This window comes from Phaethon lepturus, unplaced genomic scaffold (assembly GCF_000687285.1).
Source record: "Phaethon lepturus isolate BGI_N335 unplaced genomic scaffold, ASM68728v1 scaffold11598, whole genome shotgun sequence".
Lineage (NCBI taxonomy): Eukaryota > Metazoa > Chordata > Aves > Phaethontiformes > Phaethontidae > Phaethon > Phaethon lepturus.
Window position 1 is genome coordinate 28,816 of NW_010556971.1, and position 17,592 is coordinate 46,407.

The 17,592-nt window shown below is 39.4% G+C and overlaps 1 protein-coding gene across 1 annotated transcript in view; it reads right to left on the minus strand.

Moving 5' to 3' along the window:
• The window catches only part of PDSS2 (prenyl (decaprenyl) diphosphate synthase, subunit 2), a gene marked incomplete at its 5' end in the record, with an annotated part of 71,373 nt that overhangs the window by 14,834 nt on the left and 38,947 nt on the right, over positions 1-17,592 (minus strand). The window contains 3 exons of the mRNA XM_010292622.1: positions 2,836-2,967; positions 4,424-4,594; positions 13,585-13,659. Of these exons, the coding sequence (XP_010290924.1) occupies positions 2,836-2,967; positions 4,424-4,594; positions 13,585-13,659 (378 nt within the window). The remainder of the gene's footprint in view (positions 1-2,835; positions 2,968-4,423; positions 4,595-13,584; positions 13,660-17,592) is intronic.

The window sequence follows — 17,592 nt, forward strand, 5'->3', positions numbered from 1 at the left end:
GGATGCCTGTTCTCTGGAGACTTTTTGCTCTTGTCTAGCAAGAGGTATCTGTAAGTGGCTAAAAGTGACACTCTGCTGTCTTTTGACCCCTAGGTAATCCTCCGTTCTATAATCGCAGATTATCTGCTAAATTTTAAGAATACAGAGCTTTCAGAAAATTCAGTGGGACTGCATTCAGCAACTATTTCAACACTTTCTCTGAAGAAGAGCATCCAAGCACTTCGCCTACCACAGTGTTTCCTAGGAACGATTTAGGGTTGGGTGGGGGTTTTTTTTGGTTTTTTTGTTATTTTAAAAAGCATTTCAGGACTCTACTCCAACTGATATTCCTTTTAAAATAGACACCTGACCAAATAGTTCATTGAGCATTTTAGTTTTAAATGCACAAAGGTGGAAGGTTTTGGTGGTGAGATCAGTGAGAACAGGAGAGACTCAAGTCTTTATGGATGATCATTCATTCATGGAGATATATATATATATCCATGCATACACACACACATATACACATACATACACATTTTTTTCCTCCTGCGACAAGGTTTCCCCAAGTCCCTTTTAAGGCAGTCTCTAAATTTCATCCAAATCAGAATCTAATCTTCTCAAAACACATATATGCAGTGTTGATATAACCTTCCACACATGGATATCTGATGTATTTTGCTCTTTTCAAATGAAGAGACAAGGGGGCTTTTAAAAGGTCTTCAGCTCAGCAGCAGAAAGGTGCGTAAGGCTGCCTCTATTCAAAGGCTACCTTGGGAACAGCAACTGTACCCAGACGTCTGACAAGAGAACTGTGGTGAAACAGTCACAGAAGTTCTGGGCACTCCATAGCAATTCAGGCATGACCTCTCTGAAGACTGCCTTCATCCAAGATATGCAAGACAGGCTCTGAGTCCCAGTCACATGAGCAGTATACCGCTGCAGTGGCTACTAGATGCAATGGGGCTCTCTACCTCCACTTTCTTGAACTCCAAGACCTTCCTGGAGCAGGAAGCTGCCAAGGGGAGGTGCTGCCTTCAACCCATCGTATGAATGCTTATACAGGCAAACGATCAAAGGAGAAAGCCAGTTTATTTATGAGTAATTACAGGCCCATAATATGATTTCCATATGCCTAGTCAGCTACTAAGAAAAATTCTACCTGACAGGGACTGAGATTACTCTGCATGCTTTGCCTATTTATACCATACAAATGACATTGCACAAGAGGGTAGCTTATGAGCATTCTCTTACTAAGTACTGCCAACATAAGAAAGTCTCTGGTTTGAGAGCTTGGACTACCTTGAATGTTACATAGTGAATGTGACTATGGATGATATCTGAAAGAGCTTGTAGTTAATGAAAAGTAATTTTCCTTTCTAAATCAGCACAAGCCAAGAAAGGCTCCTGGACGAGGTGTTCCGGTTTGTATTTAGCTAAAGTAGTAGTTAGTAGATACTTCTGCATACTGCATGTCACCTTCACACACACACTCACTTTCCGAGAGAACTGCTTCATTGTTTCTGTAATGCCCATTTTCAGTATGAGAATTAGCAAGCAGACAGACGGCACTCCTGGAGTCCTGCAACCTCCTGATTCTGCAGATGGGAAATTGTTTCAGAGCTTTCATAAACTGTGCTGTGATAATACCATTATTCTCCAACTGCAATCATCCAAACTCATTTACATTCAGCTCGCATATGAGCCTTGTGTTGAGATTGTAGAATTACAAAATTCCTCATAGCACATTATAAACTAACAGCCCCTAATTTCAAAATGACAAAAGGTTTACTTCATTTTAAGACCCCCCCAACTCCATACCACTCTAAGGTTGTAGATTCTGCATATACTTGCCAAAATTTCACTGCTGAAGAGACTAGGCCTCTTGTTTGCGGTACGCGAAGGCAGGCTGCAACCTGGCCGTCATGAACCTACAACTAGGCAGATACTTGGATTCCACACCTTCTGCCCCAGAGTCCTGCTTCCAAGCCAACAAGGAAAGGAGCCATTGGCAAGCACATCCTGAATTAATAGGCTTGCAAAGAGCTAGCTTCTTATTGAAGGCCGCAGCCTTTCTACTGAAAAATCTGTATAACAACTGCAGGAATTTCCAAACAAGTACATTATCTCCGACTGATGCAGGAACTCAACAGAATGCTTAATTTTGGCTATTGTTGGGTGTTTCCCTCCCTTTCTCCCCCTGCTGTCTTATACAGTTATCTATTTATGTTTCAACAACACCCAGGAACCTATTCGTGGACCTGAACCCTGCTGTGCTACATGGTACGTAAAACAGATCTACACTACACAGCTACCTTATACTTACTGCCTTCTTCATCTAAGGGTTAGAGGAAAAGACAGCTGAATTAAGAGAACTGAGAACAAGGACATCAACCAGCTAGATCTCACAAATATTTCATAGTGGTCAGGAAGCCAAATTCCCCAGATCTTTTCCCCCCATCCAAGATTCCTGCTCCGAGAGCCAAGCTGGCAGAAGGAAATGTGCGCCTACCTTTCAACCACTATAATGCAAAGTTCTCTGCTTTAAGCTGCCAGTGAAAGCTAAGACATGGGACTGCACAAGTAGTGCAGAGGAACAGACATATGCTCCACGCAAATGAATCCACTTGTTACACTGACACACAGAAGTTTGACAGAGCTCAACTGTCAGGTCCCTAGATTTCCCCTCTCCCGAAAGCACGGAAGAGAGAGGTGCTACATACTGGAACGTAGAGGTAACCTCTGTATCATCTTTCCTGTTGTTAGTTTCTAGAGTTTCTTTGCAGATTTAAAGTATAGATAGAAAGAGAGATACAAATGTCAAACTAGGAAATTCTAAACAAGGCTTTAATTTACCTCTCTGATCTGTTTAATCCATGCCTCCCTTCCAAGGAATTCCTGATGCAGGACTGCCGGAGCAGAATTCAAACTGAAAGCCATTGTATCACTAGAACTTTCTTTAACAAATGGCTGAAGGTCCAAATGTAGCTGAAAGAGAAGAACATCTTTCTTTAATTGCCAGGAAGAGTCTATACATATCCACCCACTCAGCAGATCATGGTCCATATCCTGATCCTATACCTACTTGTCACTTTCTGGTTTGACATTTGTACTTTGGTCACACTTTTTCAAGTTTGGGGGAGAGAGAGGAAGAGGGGGAAGCATTCCAGTGGCAGAAACTTGTGGTAAAGAGAAGCATGTAGACAATCTGCAAAGAAATGGGTAAAGAACAGCTTGCAGAGCTGGGCAAGTGATGGGACACAGCCTGGTAGGCAATTTTTGAGTGTCAGGAAGCAAAAAAATATAAAGGAAGGAATGATCCAGTCTATGGTGGGAAGAATATCAGTTTTTAATCTGTGAAGGCTAATACATTCTACTTTTCAGTACCCAAGGGAGCTGATGCAATATGACCCTCCTTCCAACAAAGGAAACATTACATGGCTAGGAGCTTTCTATGAAAATTATGCAATCCTTTATACACAACTGTATGTCAATGGTGAATGTATTAATATTAAAGCATACACAAAATATTAAGGCTATAGTCTGCACCAGAAGCAATTTACTGTTAGACTTGTACCTAGTAATAGCATATAGTGGCATTTCTACAGCAGTAAAGCTGTGCTTTATAAAACCACTTCCTTCTCCTGAAGGAACTAGAAACTGTATAAACCAAGTCAGCTGAAGCGGATGGGAGGTCTCTCTGCCTGTCTCAAAGCTACATCTATACCTGCAAGTAGTGCAATACAGTAGGAGCAGATCTTTAGGGCAAAACAAGAGTGTCAAGGACATGAGTGTGTGTGTTTTCCTTTGGACTAACTCTAGCTGTGGACTGAAAGACTTCTAATGCAGGTCAGAGGCCGTCTCTGGGAAATCCTACAGCTGCAGAGGCGTAGGCTGCTGCTGCCCGTACCTGGTGACCTCCCTCCTTATCCCTCAGCTACCCCTCCGTAAGTTACCTCCACAGCAGGTGATTCAGAAGGGAACATGTGGGTCCTTCAGCCCTCAGACTCATGTGCTGCTGCAGGCTGTTGAGCCTCTCAGTACAAATCTCTGCATGGTGGCAGCTGAGACCCAACACATGCTTCCTCCTGCAACTCCTGCTGCTGGGACAGTGGCTTCAAGAAGAACTTAGGAGCAGAGAAGGTCAAGTTTTAGGCTGCTACAGAAAGATGCGCTAGAGGGACATTAACAGAGCCTTGCATGAAATAAGCTACATTGCCAGAATTGTGATTCTGTGAATTGTGATTTTGCCAGTTCGTAAGCTCTGTTCATACCAGCAGTTTCTGCAAACATCTTCACACGAGGCAGCAGTCAAATCTCTCAACACCACTGACTGGCTGGCAAAAGTCAACAGCATAGTGGCAGTATACGACAGAGCTCAAGAGCAACATATCTTACACATCTTTCTGTTTTTAAGATCCCAGAAGGAAAGGAAAAGGCATACCTTATGACTCATAGACATGTGCTTTCCATACTGAAATGCCGTGTCCTGAATCTCAGCGTTGTGCTTTGCTAGCTCCATTGCAGCCTGGCAGCTCTTTGCCAGCAAGGCACTATGTGACAGGAAAACCTGCTCCTTCCACGTAGATATGCCGATATCATCTGTAAGAGAGTTCTCCTGAAAATGAAACAAGGGCTAACATGAAAACACCGAAGCTGCAGCTGTGTCAGCTCCCAGAAGTTAAGAAAGTTGCACAGGATAATGTGACACATGGTGAATAACAAAACTGTGGGTGCCATGGTGCCAAATAAAGAAGGGCATTCTTTTGGGGATGAGTAGAGAAAAGTATCAGAATAAAGATACTGGCAGTCTCAACAAACAACATTTTAATTTTCTTCTCAAAAAGAACAATGCAAAATACGTGGAGCTGTCAGCAGATTCAACATAGATCCTTTTCTTAATGACTGTATCATTGCACTGAACATTAACAGCTGACTATATTCCTCATGAGGGACTGGGGAGAAAAAAAAATTTACAAAAAACCAACAAAAAAACCCCAACCCCCCAAACCAAACTGAAAAACAAAACCAAAAACCCCACATCCCAGAGTACTTCTGCACTTCAGCCCCTTGCCAGTTACTGAGAATAAACAATCCCAGACAAACTCGAGAACTCCCTACAATTTCTCCTTTGCAGTCAAGAAAAGAATAATTACAAAAGGTATTAAAAATCCTTATAGAACTGCATTGGAAAAATGAAGGGCTGTGATGGAGGACTTTTACCTCTTCTACTCCCATATTAAGGATGAGGAATGACTGAAAGTATTAAAAAATAAATAAAGCTGTGATTTAGAAATGTCAGGCACTAACTTTCCCAGGGGACTGATAGAGATCTCTGTGATGCCTCTAGTGAACTTTATCACCTTGACTGTAAGGTCAGAGATGCTCATAATTTCTCAAAATCCTTTGTATCCAAAAATTAATTTGGATTACTTTCCACAAAGTGTTTTAATTTACACAAACCCAATCCTTTCCCCCCACACCCAAATTCAGCTGCAGCTCCTTTGTCTCACAAGGTGTTAATATGCCACTATTTTACTAATGGGTCTTCAAAGCTAGACATGACTTGTATCTTTCTCACATACACATGTTACTGTCACACCTTTAAGTATCCTTGAAAGAGGGAAAAAACCAAAACCAGAAAAGTCCACAGTTGTTTGCTTAGAACAAACGAACATAGTAATGAGAAGCTACAGAAAAAAATTCAAGCATATAAAGGTTAAAAAGTTGTAATTCCTCAGTTCAGCCAAATCTGCAGCATACACTAAGCCAAAAGGTATTCTTTAAAAAGAGTAATATAAAAAACCTCTTATATAACAAGCGTTTTCCCTCAAAGTGACGTCAATTAAATTACTTAGAAATGAGCAAGAAGTAATTCTGTGTGACCCTATAGTTTTCTAGCAAGGTATTATCTGTCACGAAATCGGTAACAAATGAAATAGAATCCATCCGTTCAGCTCTAATTTTCCTCCCTTACGGATATCACCCAGAAGTGCTGCGTTACAAGGGAGAGGATAATTTGAGACTAATGGAGAAAGTAGGAGAATTTTGCAATGCCAAGTAACACAGAGCTGTATCAAAATGCCTTTGCTTTCAGACATACTATTAACTTATACAAGGAAAGTGAAGAACAGAGAAACCACATGTTTGCTGTTATGCATATGATAACTTACAAAGTAAAGCCTAAACTTTCCTCATGTTTCATTTCACTGTAGTATTTTTGTTTTAATATCTTAACTCAGCCCAGAGCATGTGCAAATTCCCATGACTGGCAAAATGTCAAAATGAGCATTTAATTAATGTAGTTTCCTATATATCAAGTCTTTTCTTTTTTTCCACTCAGATATAGATCAATTTATTTTAAATTTAAAATCAGGAGCTCTTGGAAGATGCAACACATTCTTTTCCTTAACTACCAATCTGCTCAGAAAAAAAACAGTATTTACTAAAATTTCCTGGATGATATTGAAAATTGGCAGTGATTTTTATAATTATTTGTTTTAAATCCAACCAAGACAAAAATATTCTACACAGATATCCTGAAACAGGTTATGAAGTTAAAAAATCTTTCAGAAGACCTATAGTTGAAAATGTTTGCTTGTTGGAGCCTTTGAGCAGTAACAGAAATGCGGACATTATCAAATATCAGCTGCAGGAACTGGAGAAGGTTAAACAGTCATTGCAATTCGATGTAGACAAAGAAATTAATCCTATGATTTGTTACGAAAATATATTATTCTTAAACAAGTTTGAATTTCATCACAGGATTGAAAACAACACAAGTTACTGTTCTACTACATGCGCATCATGTAGGAGCTTCAAGCATCTAAAAGGGACATCTAACAAAAAAAAAAGACAGAAATTTGAGACATATTTGAAGATACGGTATTGAAACCTTAAAAGCATAGGTCCTGTGAATCTCTGTGTTACAGAAAGAAGGCAGTTGTAAACAGGCACTATGTCCATATGAATGTGCTTTAGCATATGTGGTTGCAAGCCAAAATATAGCTGATTTTAATCACAGAACATCTTATGACCACATACACCTAAAGCTTCTGCAGCTTAAGAAGGAAGAGGCAGAGACAACCTTTCTTCAGCAAAGTTCTCCAACAATCCAAATGCCATTTTTTCCCAAGCTTAATTCTCATGTTACATATAAACTGTCTACCAACCACACTGCATTCTTACAACAAGGGTGTGTATGACAAGATCTAAACACTACTTTAAATACATAACAACATCAAGGGGAGAATGAAACTAGTTCTACATTGCAAAGTCTGTGAAATCTGACAACATGACAGCACTTCTTATTTTTAAAGAAATTTTAACTTTTTTGTAAGCTTTGTTTTGTCAGCAATGGATATTTCAAAGGGTAAATATAAAAGGACATTAGCTGGCCCAGAAGACTCCTAGCAGCCTTTCATATAAAAGCCTTTTTAAACACAAATTAATTCTAGCTGTAGTTGACAGTGCTCAGACATTTGATTAACTAATGCCTATGGAGTGACCTCATTCACAAGTTGTGTCACCAAGAAATGGGTCCAGATCACAACCAACCCTGATGATGTCTGGGTAGCAGAAGCTGGATGAAAAGAGCCGAACCCCTCATCATCCCTGGAAGAAAGCAGTCAACTCCAGATACAGCTGGGATAATGTCGGCATGGGAGTACACGGAAAATATCCAAATCCAGCTCTGTCGATCATCATTTCCTATGGGAAATTAAGAACAGCTGAGGGTGCTCCCATTTTACTAATGGCAAGGTCAGTTACTGTTTTGTTAGAAAGAAATTGGCTAGTTGAGATTTTTTTGTTAAGCTACTTCCATAATTTAAATTGGGTTTGAAACAATCATCTCAGGCAACAGGAAACAAAAAAAAATTTAGAAAATGAAATTGCAGGACAAAATATGCAATCATAATCATCAGGAAAGGCAGCTCTTAGTAATGGTAACAAGGATCCCCAGTACAAAAGTGGCACTTGCAGTAACTCAGCTTGATTTGTCAGACCAAAGAAGATGCTAATAAACAGTTCAGCTGAAAACATATTAAAGAAAATATGAATGAAAACTGTGTCTTAAAAGTGCACAAAACCATTTCCAAAAGCAGGAAGGAGTAGAAGCCAAAGACTTTTCAGTGTAAAACTTCAGCTATAGTTTGTAAGGGAGCCTTTATTTTATTTCCATACCATGGCAGCTCGCTCTTAGCCATCTGCTGTTGCACAAAATGATGGAAATGTCTGAACCACTTACATAAAACTTTAGTTCAGTTTTCAATTGGCAAATAATCTACAGAAACACACAGAAATATTTTTAAATAGCATTTTAAAGTTTTAAATTAGGCAGTTCAAGAATTTCTATTTCACATAAATAGAATCCAGCGCAACTAAGAATCTCTACCAGTAGCAAGACCCTGCAAAACATCTTGCACATGGTTCACATAAGCTTTCAACAGATGTATTCCTGCTTGCTGAACATGACAGGGCATGTTTTATTGGTCTATTAATATACATCTTCACTGCTTTTGGGGGAACAAGGGTGTCTGCAAATAGGTCAATAAACCATGCCACTGACTACCTAATACTTTTATTGTGACACCAAAGAAAAAGCAACACATGATTAAAAAAAAAAAGTTTTAAAACTTATAATAAATTTAAATATCTCTCCACATCTGTTACTTTTAAGTCTCTCTGGAAAAGCTTAGTATTTAAAAGAACAAAAGCAGTAAACAACTAGCATTGGCCTTCTTTCTAGCTATGTTTTTTTTTCCCCCATTGACACATTTACCCATTCTTTTCACAGATGCTCTTTACTCAAATTCCATATTTTATCCTTCCCTTTCATCTTGCAAGAGAAACATTTGTTTAAAAAAAAAAAAGTGAAAGCTCTGACTCTGCTGCCCTGCTAAAAGGTGGTTTATGTGATTCAAAACACATTTGATTTACCTCCTATGGTAAAATTTATAAGCAAATCTTTTACTTATAACATAGACTCATAGCAGTCCAATTGATGGACATGTGCAGTATCCCAAAACATTACTCCTCAAAGGAGTAACTGGTGACCAAACATCAAAGAACTGGTACAATTCACTGCATGTAGTCTATGCTTTGCCAGAAAAAAAAAAAACTTATTTCCATTAAAAAACCCTACACTGGTCTAAAACAAATACCTCTTAATTCACTATTTGGTACAATGAGTACTTGCCACCAATATATTTCTTTTTAAACTTGTTTTACATATCAGTTATGTACAATTTTCAAAGAGTTGCACTGAAAATTTCAAAAATACCAAACAGCTCTTCTGGCCATCAGTGGAACGTATTGGAAACGGTCTTGTCTTACATAAAAGTCCCATTCTGACACTAAAAATGAGTTTTGGTAATGCACATTTAGCATCAGATAGATATTCTGGAGGTGAGGAAAAAAAAACCCAACCAAGCAGTTTCCCATGGAAGTCCCTAATACTTTAAGATTGCAAGAATGGTCTGGCAGGTAAAGCACAAGAGCCACCACACTCAAGTCCTTCTCTTGATTCTGCTGTCAGACCTTGAGCTTCCCTATATCTCTTACCCCTGTTCAGTGAACTGACAGGGATGTTAAAGCATTCTTCATTAATATTTGTTAAATTATCTGGACTATTAAGACAGAAGGTTTCTAAAAGTGCAACAGTAATCTGTGAGTTAGCAAACATTTTAGATGCCTTCAGTTTCCTAAAAGTGGGAAACAGAGACTCAGTTCAATGTTTTTTTCTGTTAAAAAGAGCTACCACCATCATTGACTGAAGGCCAAATTAGACAGCTTTCATCTTTGCACTCACTAAGGCACAATTTTTTACTTCCAAATCAGACGTACATTTAGGAAAGACAGACAGGAACTGGGAAGAACGTCCCTCAGTCACAGAATTTTGGGTTGAGAGGAGATTTAGCACACAAAGCCACAAAGGTTTATCATATCACCCCTTTCTGCTCCAGCTTACAGTCCAAAATATTATCCTAGTATTGCTAATGCAATGTCTTAAGCCACAGTAGCTGTTTGGTACTTTGAACATGAGTGGCAGCCATAACCTTCAGGCTGTCTTTGCAATTGAAGCCTACACTTTGTAGTTTGGATCATCACTTCAAATAAAGATGAAAAGTTAAATATTATCTTTATTTTCCTCGTTTCACACAGATCTAATAACTCACTATGCAGACAATGACCCAACAGAATGTACTAAAATGGGATGGCTGTAAGATTGCATGTGGTTTTACTGAGGAGAAAAGTGGTAATGAGAGCTATCAAATAATTATATCCATTATATGTCTTCAGGAGTAAAGAAGGCCAGTCTTGTTATGTCAAATGATTCTTTCAATTTTCCTAAGTCATCCAAATGAAGCAAACTGAAACATTTTTGGGGGGGTAAACATGAACTTTGGGTCTTGGAGGTAGAAAGTTAATTTTGCAGTTATTTTTGTATTTTTGTCTACCATCTAGGTAGACATCTAACAAAGCTCAAAACAACCTGGTGCTAAATTAGTCTATTTTATGGTACTGAGGAGCTTTATAACAACTGCATTAAAGACATTTAACATATGAAGTACAGTTTTCCTCCTTCAAAAAGGAAAAAAAAGGTGAGAAGATACCCTTCTGCTTTTCCAAATTTAAGACACTCCCAGCAATAAAAATGCCATTAGTAACATCCCTATGCCCTACTCTTAAAAAGAAATAAGGTTTGACATTTGAGATTTAGTTGCAGAGTAGATTAAAGCATTTGTCTTACCTCTAGAAAATGTAGTTCACATTCTTGTTTCAGTCAAATAGGGATGGAGGGAAGATGCATAAAGGATACAAATAAGACAGACCAACAACCGACCTAGTGCATTTGGCAATCTTTGCTAAAGAGATGTTCAAGACATGAACGGGACACTGCCTCAGCAGAATAGCGTGGGGAAAGCAGCAGGGATGAGTCTCCTACACAACATGGAACCAAGTTTCTTACAGGACAAGGTTAAAAATAAAAAAAATTAAAATAGTTCCCACACTTGTTTGCTGTAGGACTTGTCAGAAGCCACACACTAGCCATTATAAAGACTAAACTTCAGACATTACCATGTAAATGTCAGTATCTATTATGCCATCGTATTAATTGCATTTTGAGTTAACCGGGTTCCCCTTAGGAAGGGTATATTGTACTTTCAAATATCCTTAGACAGAAAAAGTCACTGAAACAAAGTAAGTCTTTGCTATTTGTAATTGGGCCAGGGCAGGGTAAACATCATGCAGCTGTGCTTAGTTTATCTCACACTTCTCTTGCAATCTACACACAGGGAGTGCTTCAGTAACGCGACAGAACATATGCAGGAAAAGAAAGACTAAGAAAAAGAAGATTAAGACCTTCTGCAGTGGCAGCAACCCAAAAGAGTCCACAACATTTCTCATTTGTACAGGGGCCACGGTTAAAATAAAATGCAGCTTCATTGCTGAGATGAACTTGTAGAGCTTTACTTCTACACACAAAAGAGTAGTTGTTTTTTTAAATATGATAAATCTGGTATCTACTTGTATTTAGAAACCTGCCTGAATACAGAAAATAAAATTTTAAACATCCTTTGCAAAAATCTCAGACATCTATTTTAACATACAACCCTGAGCACAGTACTTGGGAGCAACCCCGAAAGCTGAAGTCCACAGGTTAAACTCGGCAGGGGCAGAAGGACCTCCCAGGTTCCCAACACTGCACTGCTGCCATGCTTCCCCCCAGGGTCCCCTCCTGAGGACGCTCTGTGCACGTCGTCCTCTGTGCGCAGCCATGCTGCCTGGCAGGCCCGTGGCGCCCAGCGTCTCCCAGGCGTGCCATTACCGCTTCCCTGCCGGCGGCTCTCGCTTCTTCCGAGGTAAGAGCTCAGCTCATCGGTGTGGTCGCTTCCTACCTAACTGGTTTCAATCAAAATGAGAGGGATAAGCTTAAATGAGGTTAGTTTTAGGAACACGTCTTTGCTGCTGCAGAGCAGGAGAGAGACATACTGACCGGCGGAGTCGCTGGGTGCAGCAGCACCCTCCAGGGCCCAGCCGCCGACAGCTGACGGCACCCTCCGCTTGCCCACTGTGGTTTGGCTGGTGCAGAGCCATCAGTGCAGGTATAGAATCACAAAATGGTTTGGGTTGGAAGGGACCTTTAAAGGCCACCTAGTCCGACCCCCCTGCAGTGAGCAGGGACACCTGCAACTAGACCAGGTTGCTCAGAGCCCCGTCCAACCTGACCTGGAATGTTTCCAGGGATGGGGCATCCACCATCTCTCTGGGCAACCTGGGCCAGTGCTTCACCACCCTTGTTGTGAAAATTTCTTCCTTCTATCTACTCTGAATCTCCCCTCTTTTAGTTTAAAACCATTACCTCTTGTCCTATCGGAACAGGCCCTGCTAAAACGTTTGTCCCCATCTTTCTTTTATCTACTGTAGCGATAAGCCACGCGATCGGGGCTTCCACTAAGGTATTAATTTTGCCACATACTACAACGTGGCAATAGTAAACCAGAGCTGCAATCTAAATACACAACAAATAAAAATTAATTCATATATTTCTGCAATCTTCAAGCCATTTCACCTACTGAACATTAAAATTCAGGCCTCTGAGGCAAACTAGGCACGTGAGACAACATCACTATAAGTAAATCTACCTACCTCAGTGGATTTCAGGATAGATATTCACATATACACACTGCTCTTCATTCCCATACAGTGAAAACTTGCTATCATAAAACTTGTAGAGATCATGGCAACTTTAAGTTATCAATTGTTTGCATGTGTTAAGATACAGTCATAGCAAATGAAAGAACTCTTTTTTTGCTTCAACACCCTGCCAGTGCAATCCTACTTCAAGAAGTGTCTCTACAAGCTTCCTTAAATATTCTAGTAAAGACAAAAATACCTAGGTCTAATTTGAGCAATTTTCATTACAGTTCTTGCCACAGGGTAACACAGTACATCTGGAATTGCCCTTGAAGAAATACAAGATTATTTGGTGTGAAATGCTGGCAGCTGCTCTCTTTGCCCATGCAGACTCCTGCAATAGGTACACCGTGACTTTTAGTGGAGAAGAGTACAGTGCTACACTCCTACCGCTTCAGGACAAAACTCTTGTTTATGCTATTAAAAGGTGAACACTCAAAAGAAGAAAGGACCCAATATAAATTTGGGATGAAGCATTTTGTAAACACCTTTGGGCTTGGAAATGAGAGATTTAACATGAAAGTATTAATTACGTTAACAACATATTAGTTGTCATATATATAGTAATAAATGCCTTTAACAGAACCTTGACTAGAAACCTCTGGAAGCGTTTGGAAATCCCATAGTAAGACATGTCTAGAGCTCCTGGTAATGACACATTATATTATTTTATCAAGAACTCATAGAAATAAAATAGTCCCTATTTGAGCATTTCTAGAAACTTCCATCAGAGTTCACAGGTGTCATAATGATGTTATTGCTGAAACTCACTGGGACTGCAGCTAGTTCTCTTCCTCCCTCTCCTTCCTCTTTTTAGACAGATGAGAAAGTCATCATATTTACTACATTCATACATTAATATCACCAAACTTCTTCGGTATGTAAAACTACTGAAATTCTTACCTCAGATGATTTTGAGTTTTCATAATATATACCTTGAACTAAGTCACCAATAGCACTTGAAATGAGTTCCACAACCTGTAAAAGAAAAGGAGAAAAAGCATTACATCTTTAATTGTCACCAATTTACTAACAAAGCTATTGCCAGATTTCCAGAGACAGACAGTCATAACTTTCCTTGCAGAAAGCTCGTTGTGAAAGACTGCAGGATTTACTGGGATATGTTCTGCACAAGCATGATCCCGTCTCTCTGCTAAAACCTCTACTACAGGAACTCTTCTGTCAAAGTTTTAAGCTAACATAAATGAAAAAAAAAAAAACTTTTTTCCTTTTTTTCTAAAATGTGAACTATGGAGTGTATTCTCACAAGAACGTTCACAAAACTAATAAATCCCAGTTCATGAATATGAGACAGTACCTCATCCGGGCTTTGTTTTGTTTTGTTTTTTTCCTGCCAAGTAAATACTTCACAATACCTCTCATTGGGAGCTGTTAAAATTCTAATCTTCGTGGCTAATACAGAAAAGTCAGAATCCATAGAAAGGTAACCTTTCAAATGGGATCATTTGGTATTCGGGTGCCCTGGGAATGCACTGTGGATGTATTTAGTGCATGGCCTGAGGCTCAGCTGTACCACATACACTGAAAGTCTGCAACACAGGAATGTTTAAATCAGATTTATCAATCTGTATTATCTTCAGGGTTCAGACTTCTTATTTTATTCAAGTGAAGCCTAAAAATCTGAACTTGATCCAAAATGTAAAACAAGTAATCCACAATCTCCCTGGAACTACTGTACAATTTAAAGTCATGCACATGAACTGTCTTAATTGGAACAAAATACTCAGATTTATTGTAAAATTAAATGCAGGCATTTCAAATAAGCACACCTTAAGGCTACCCCTTCAGTTGCTCACAAAGTTTTAATTTCTTGAATGTTTAATTTCCTATGCATATAAATCTATATCTGATTCCTCTTTTTGCTTCCTAAAGTTCAACGTAAGTCTTATTGAATTAACAGATTTAGTTTCAATTTTTATCATTCTTGTAACTGAAGACAAGAAGTCAAATGATAAAAACCCTAACAGAAAGATATTTTAACATCTAGGCATACTTTATTTGATAATAAAAACACATTTGTATGCTAGTTTTGAGTACTAGCAGAAAGGTTGTGTGTTTTCTTTTTTTTAAACACTGGCTCATATACATATTCATATACACAGAGCAAGCGCTAACTTTAGAAATGGTGCTGATTAAAAGTCATGTTTTTTCTTGCAATGCATATGGGTTAATTTGCAAGATCTATAAAAACAGCTTAAAAAAAAAAATCACATTGCCCTTTAGGAAACTAGATACTGAAGAAATATTGTAGCAATACGAGCTGCAAAGGAACTGAAAGGACAATGATCCTACAGTGTTGCCAGATGTGTTGAGTTATTTAAATGGAGAACAGAGAAAATGAGGGGCACGTTTTTTTCTCTCTCTCCCCCCCCCTTCTTTTTTTTTTTAAGGTATCAGATAAGCCCTATTACCAAATCCAGGAGGATTGAGTATCGCCTATAGGTCTATGAAAGTCTGTAACTAAATGCCCAGGATCAGATTGTATTACAGTTTATACAAGCAACATCCCAAGATTCTTCTGATGGCTAGGACACATAATACAGATCAATCACTCACTAAAAAATGTTATGGTTTGTGAAATGGTCTGAGCTCAGAGACCTACACTGGTAATACGAAGAGGAATTTACAAAGACACCAAGTCCTACTCTAAATGTCAAAGTGATAGTATGAACTTTTAACAATGCATCTGGCTCTGGATAACTAGACCTTTTCCTCTCTCGCCTGAAACTCTAGACTGAGCAGGACCCTGTTTTGGGGGTTCTTTTTTCCATCTCTCCTCTCTCTTTTTAGTGCAACTCTACTCTCAAAGGCAATTTTAGCTGACTTAAAACAATCTCAGTGTAACATTTGTGAACAATTGTACCTCTTCCTCTTATAGTTTATAAAACATCTTCAGAGAATTAAACATCCACTATTTAGAAGAATCCATATATTAAATACCATTAGGCCTTCAGTGACATATTGAACACTGTATGTTAGCTAGAATTTAGTATTAATATTGCCTCCCTTCTTTCCAAATACCTCAGGTTTTTTTTCTTAATAATATTTTTCTAAGGTAAATGCAAGGCCATACAGATCACTACCAGGAATGAAATTCCAGTTTCAAAAGCACAGTGGGATGCTTGCATGAGGCTTTGTTACTTCATCAACCCTTAATCCGATCTATGAAAAGCATCTGCTGCATAACATCAGTGGCCTGGGGTCCTGCATGCTGGGAAAAGCAATGAAAAATGAGGAAACCAGGTAATTTTCCTCTGTATCCCAAACTGACACAGAGGAAGAAAAATTATTACAGATTCAGTAGTATTCTTGCAGTCAATAATACACTGACTAGTTCTTATGCAGCACTTTTCATCAGAAAACTTGAAAGCAATCAACATCCCCTGTAAAATTTATTCCTTCCTGTTTTATGTAAGGGGAAAACAGTGACAGGGAACTGATTTTCCCCAAAATCATGCAGCATGCCAGTGGAAGAGCAGAAAACAGTATCCAAGTCATCTCTATTCTCATCAGTGCCTTTCTGCCTGATCAGTGTCCTGTTCCACTTGCTGCCATTTCCGATAAGCAAGTTTGAAAAGCACGAAAGGTAGATGAAAAATCAAGTTGCTCCCAGCTGCTTTTCTTCTCTTCTCATTTGAAGATTGAGCTCCATTTTAAACAAGTTCAAAGACAAGGAAAGGGAATAAAGAACTGCCAGAATGAGTACCTGAAAACAGCAGTGTCTCAAGAGACCAAAGACAGCCTATTCATAACCTCTCTACCCACTATTTTTCCACTCCTCTATATATTTGAGAAGCCTGGTCCCTCTTAGGTACTTGAGATGAGCAGGAGTAATGTCATAGTGAGAGAAAACTTCAACACTATTTTTCATTTTCCACTCTGCATCAGCAGCTTCCAAAGCGCCCTGTTTTCTGCTTGTCCGGAGCAGCCCGGGGGATGACCCATTCCTCACAGGGGACAAGTACACATGCAAATAATTTCACAGCCTTTAAACCCATGTTCTGCAACAGTTCTGCCAGGGTTTTTGGTTTTTTTTACCCCTTAAGGAAGTATTACTTCAACACTTTTTGTAGAGATGAGATGTCTTCTGCTTTTAAAAGGCCAACACAAAGGCCATCAACCTATGATGAACATGGGGAAGAGAGATGGACCGTTAAAGCTAAAATCTCTCCTCCTATTTAGGCAGAATAAGTGTGTAACATGATGTAAATTCCGGACACAATCATGTCACGCCTGATTCCATAGCAAGACAGAGTTCATGGTCTGATATCTCTGATTTATGCAAATATTAAATAGTCCAGAAGCCTGTGCTACGTTTCAATGCCAGAAGAACTCTGTAGGTTTGAAGATCAGAAGCTTGGTGAAACTTAATTTGCCCTTTTCTGGTATAGTAACTTATCTGTTAGAAATGCACCGCTTTAGCCCTTCAAGGTTCTTTAAATTCACTTTGACTCTAGTTTCTCAAGCTCAGGTTTTCTAAATATTTATTGAAGAAATAAAACAAAGCAGCAGTAATTTTCTTAGCAGTTGTATTGGGTTTGCGTGGCAAAGTTTTGGTAGTGGGGGGAGTTCCAGGGGTGGGTTCTGTGAGAAGCTGCTAGAAGCTTCCCCCATGTCCGGCAGAGCCAACGCCAGCCGGCTCCAAGTCATGCCATCAAGGGTGAAGGCTGAGCCCATGAGCGACACTGGTAGCGCCTCTGGGGTAACATAGTTAAGAAGGGGAACAAGAAAACTACACAACTGCAGCTGGAGAGAGGAGTGAGAATACGGGAGAGAAATAACTGCAGACCCCAAGGTCTGTGCAGAAGAGAGGCAGGAGGGGCTTCAGGCGCCAGAGCAGAGGTTCCCCAGCAGCCCCTGGGGAAGCCCACAGTGAGTCCGGCTGTGCCC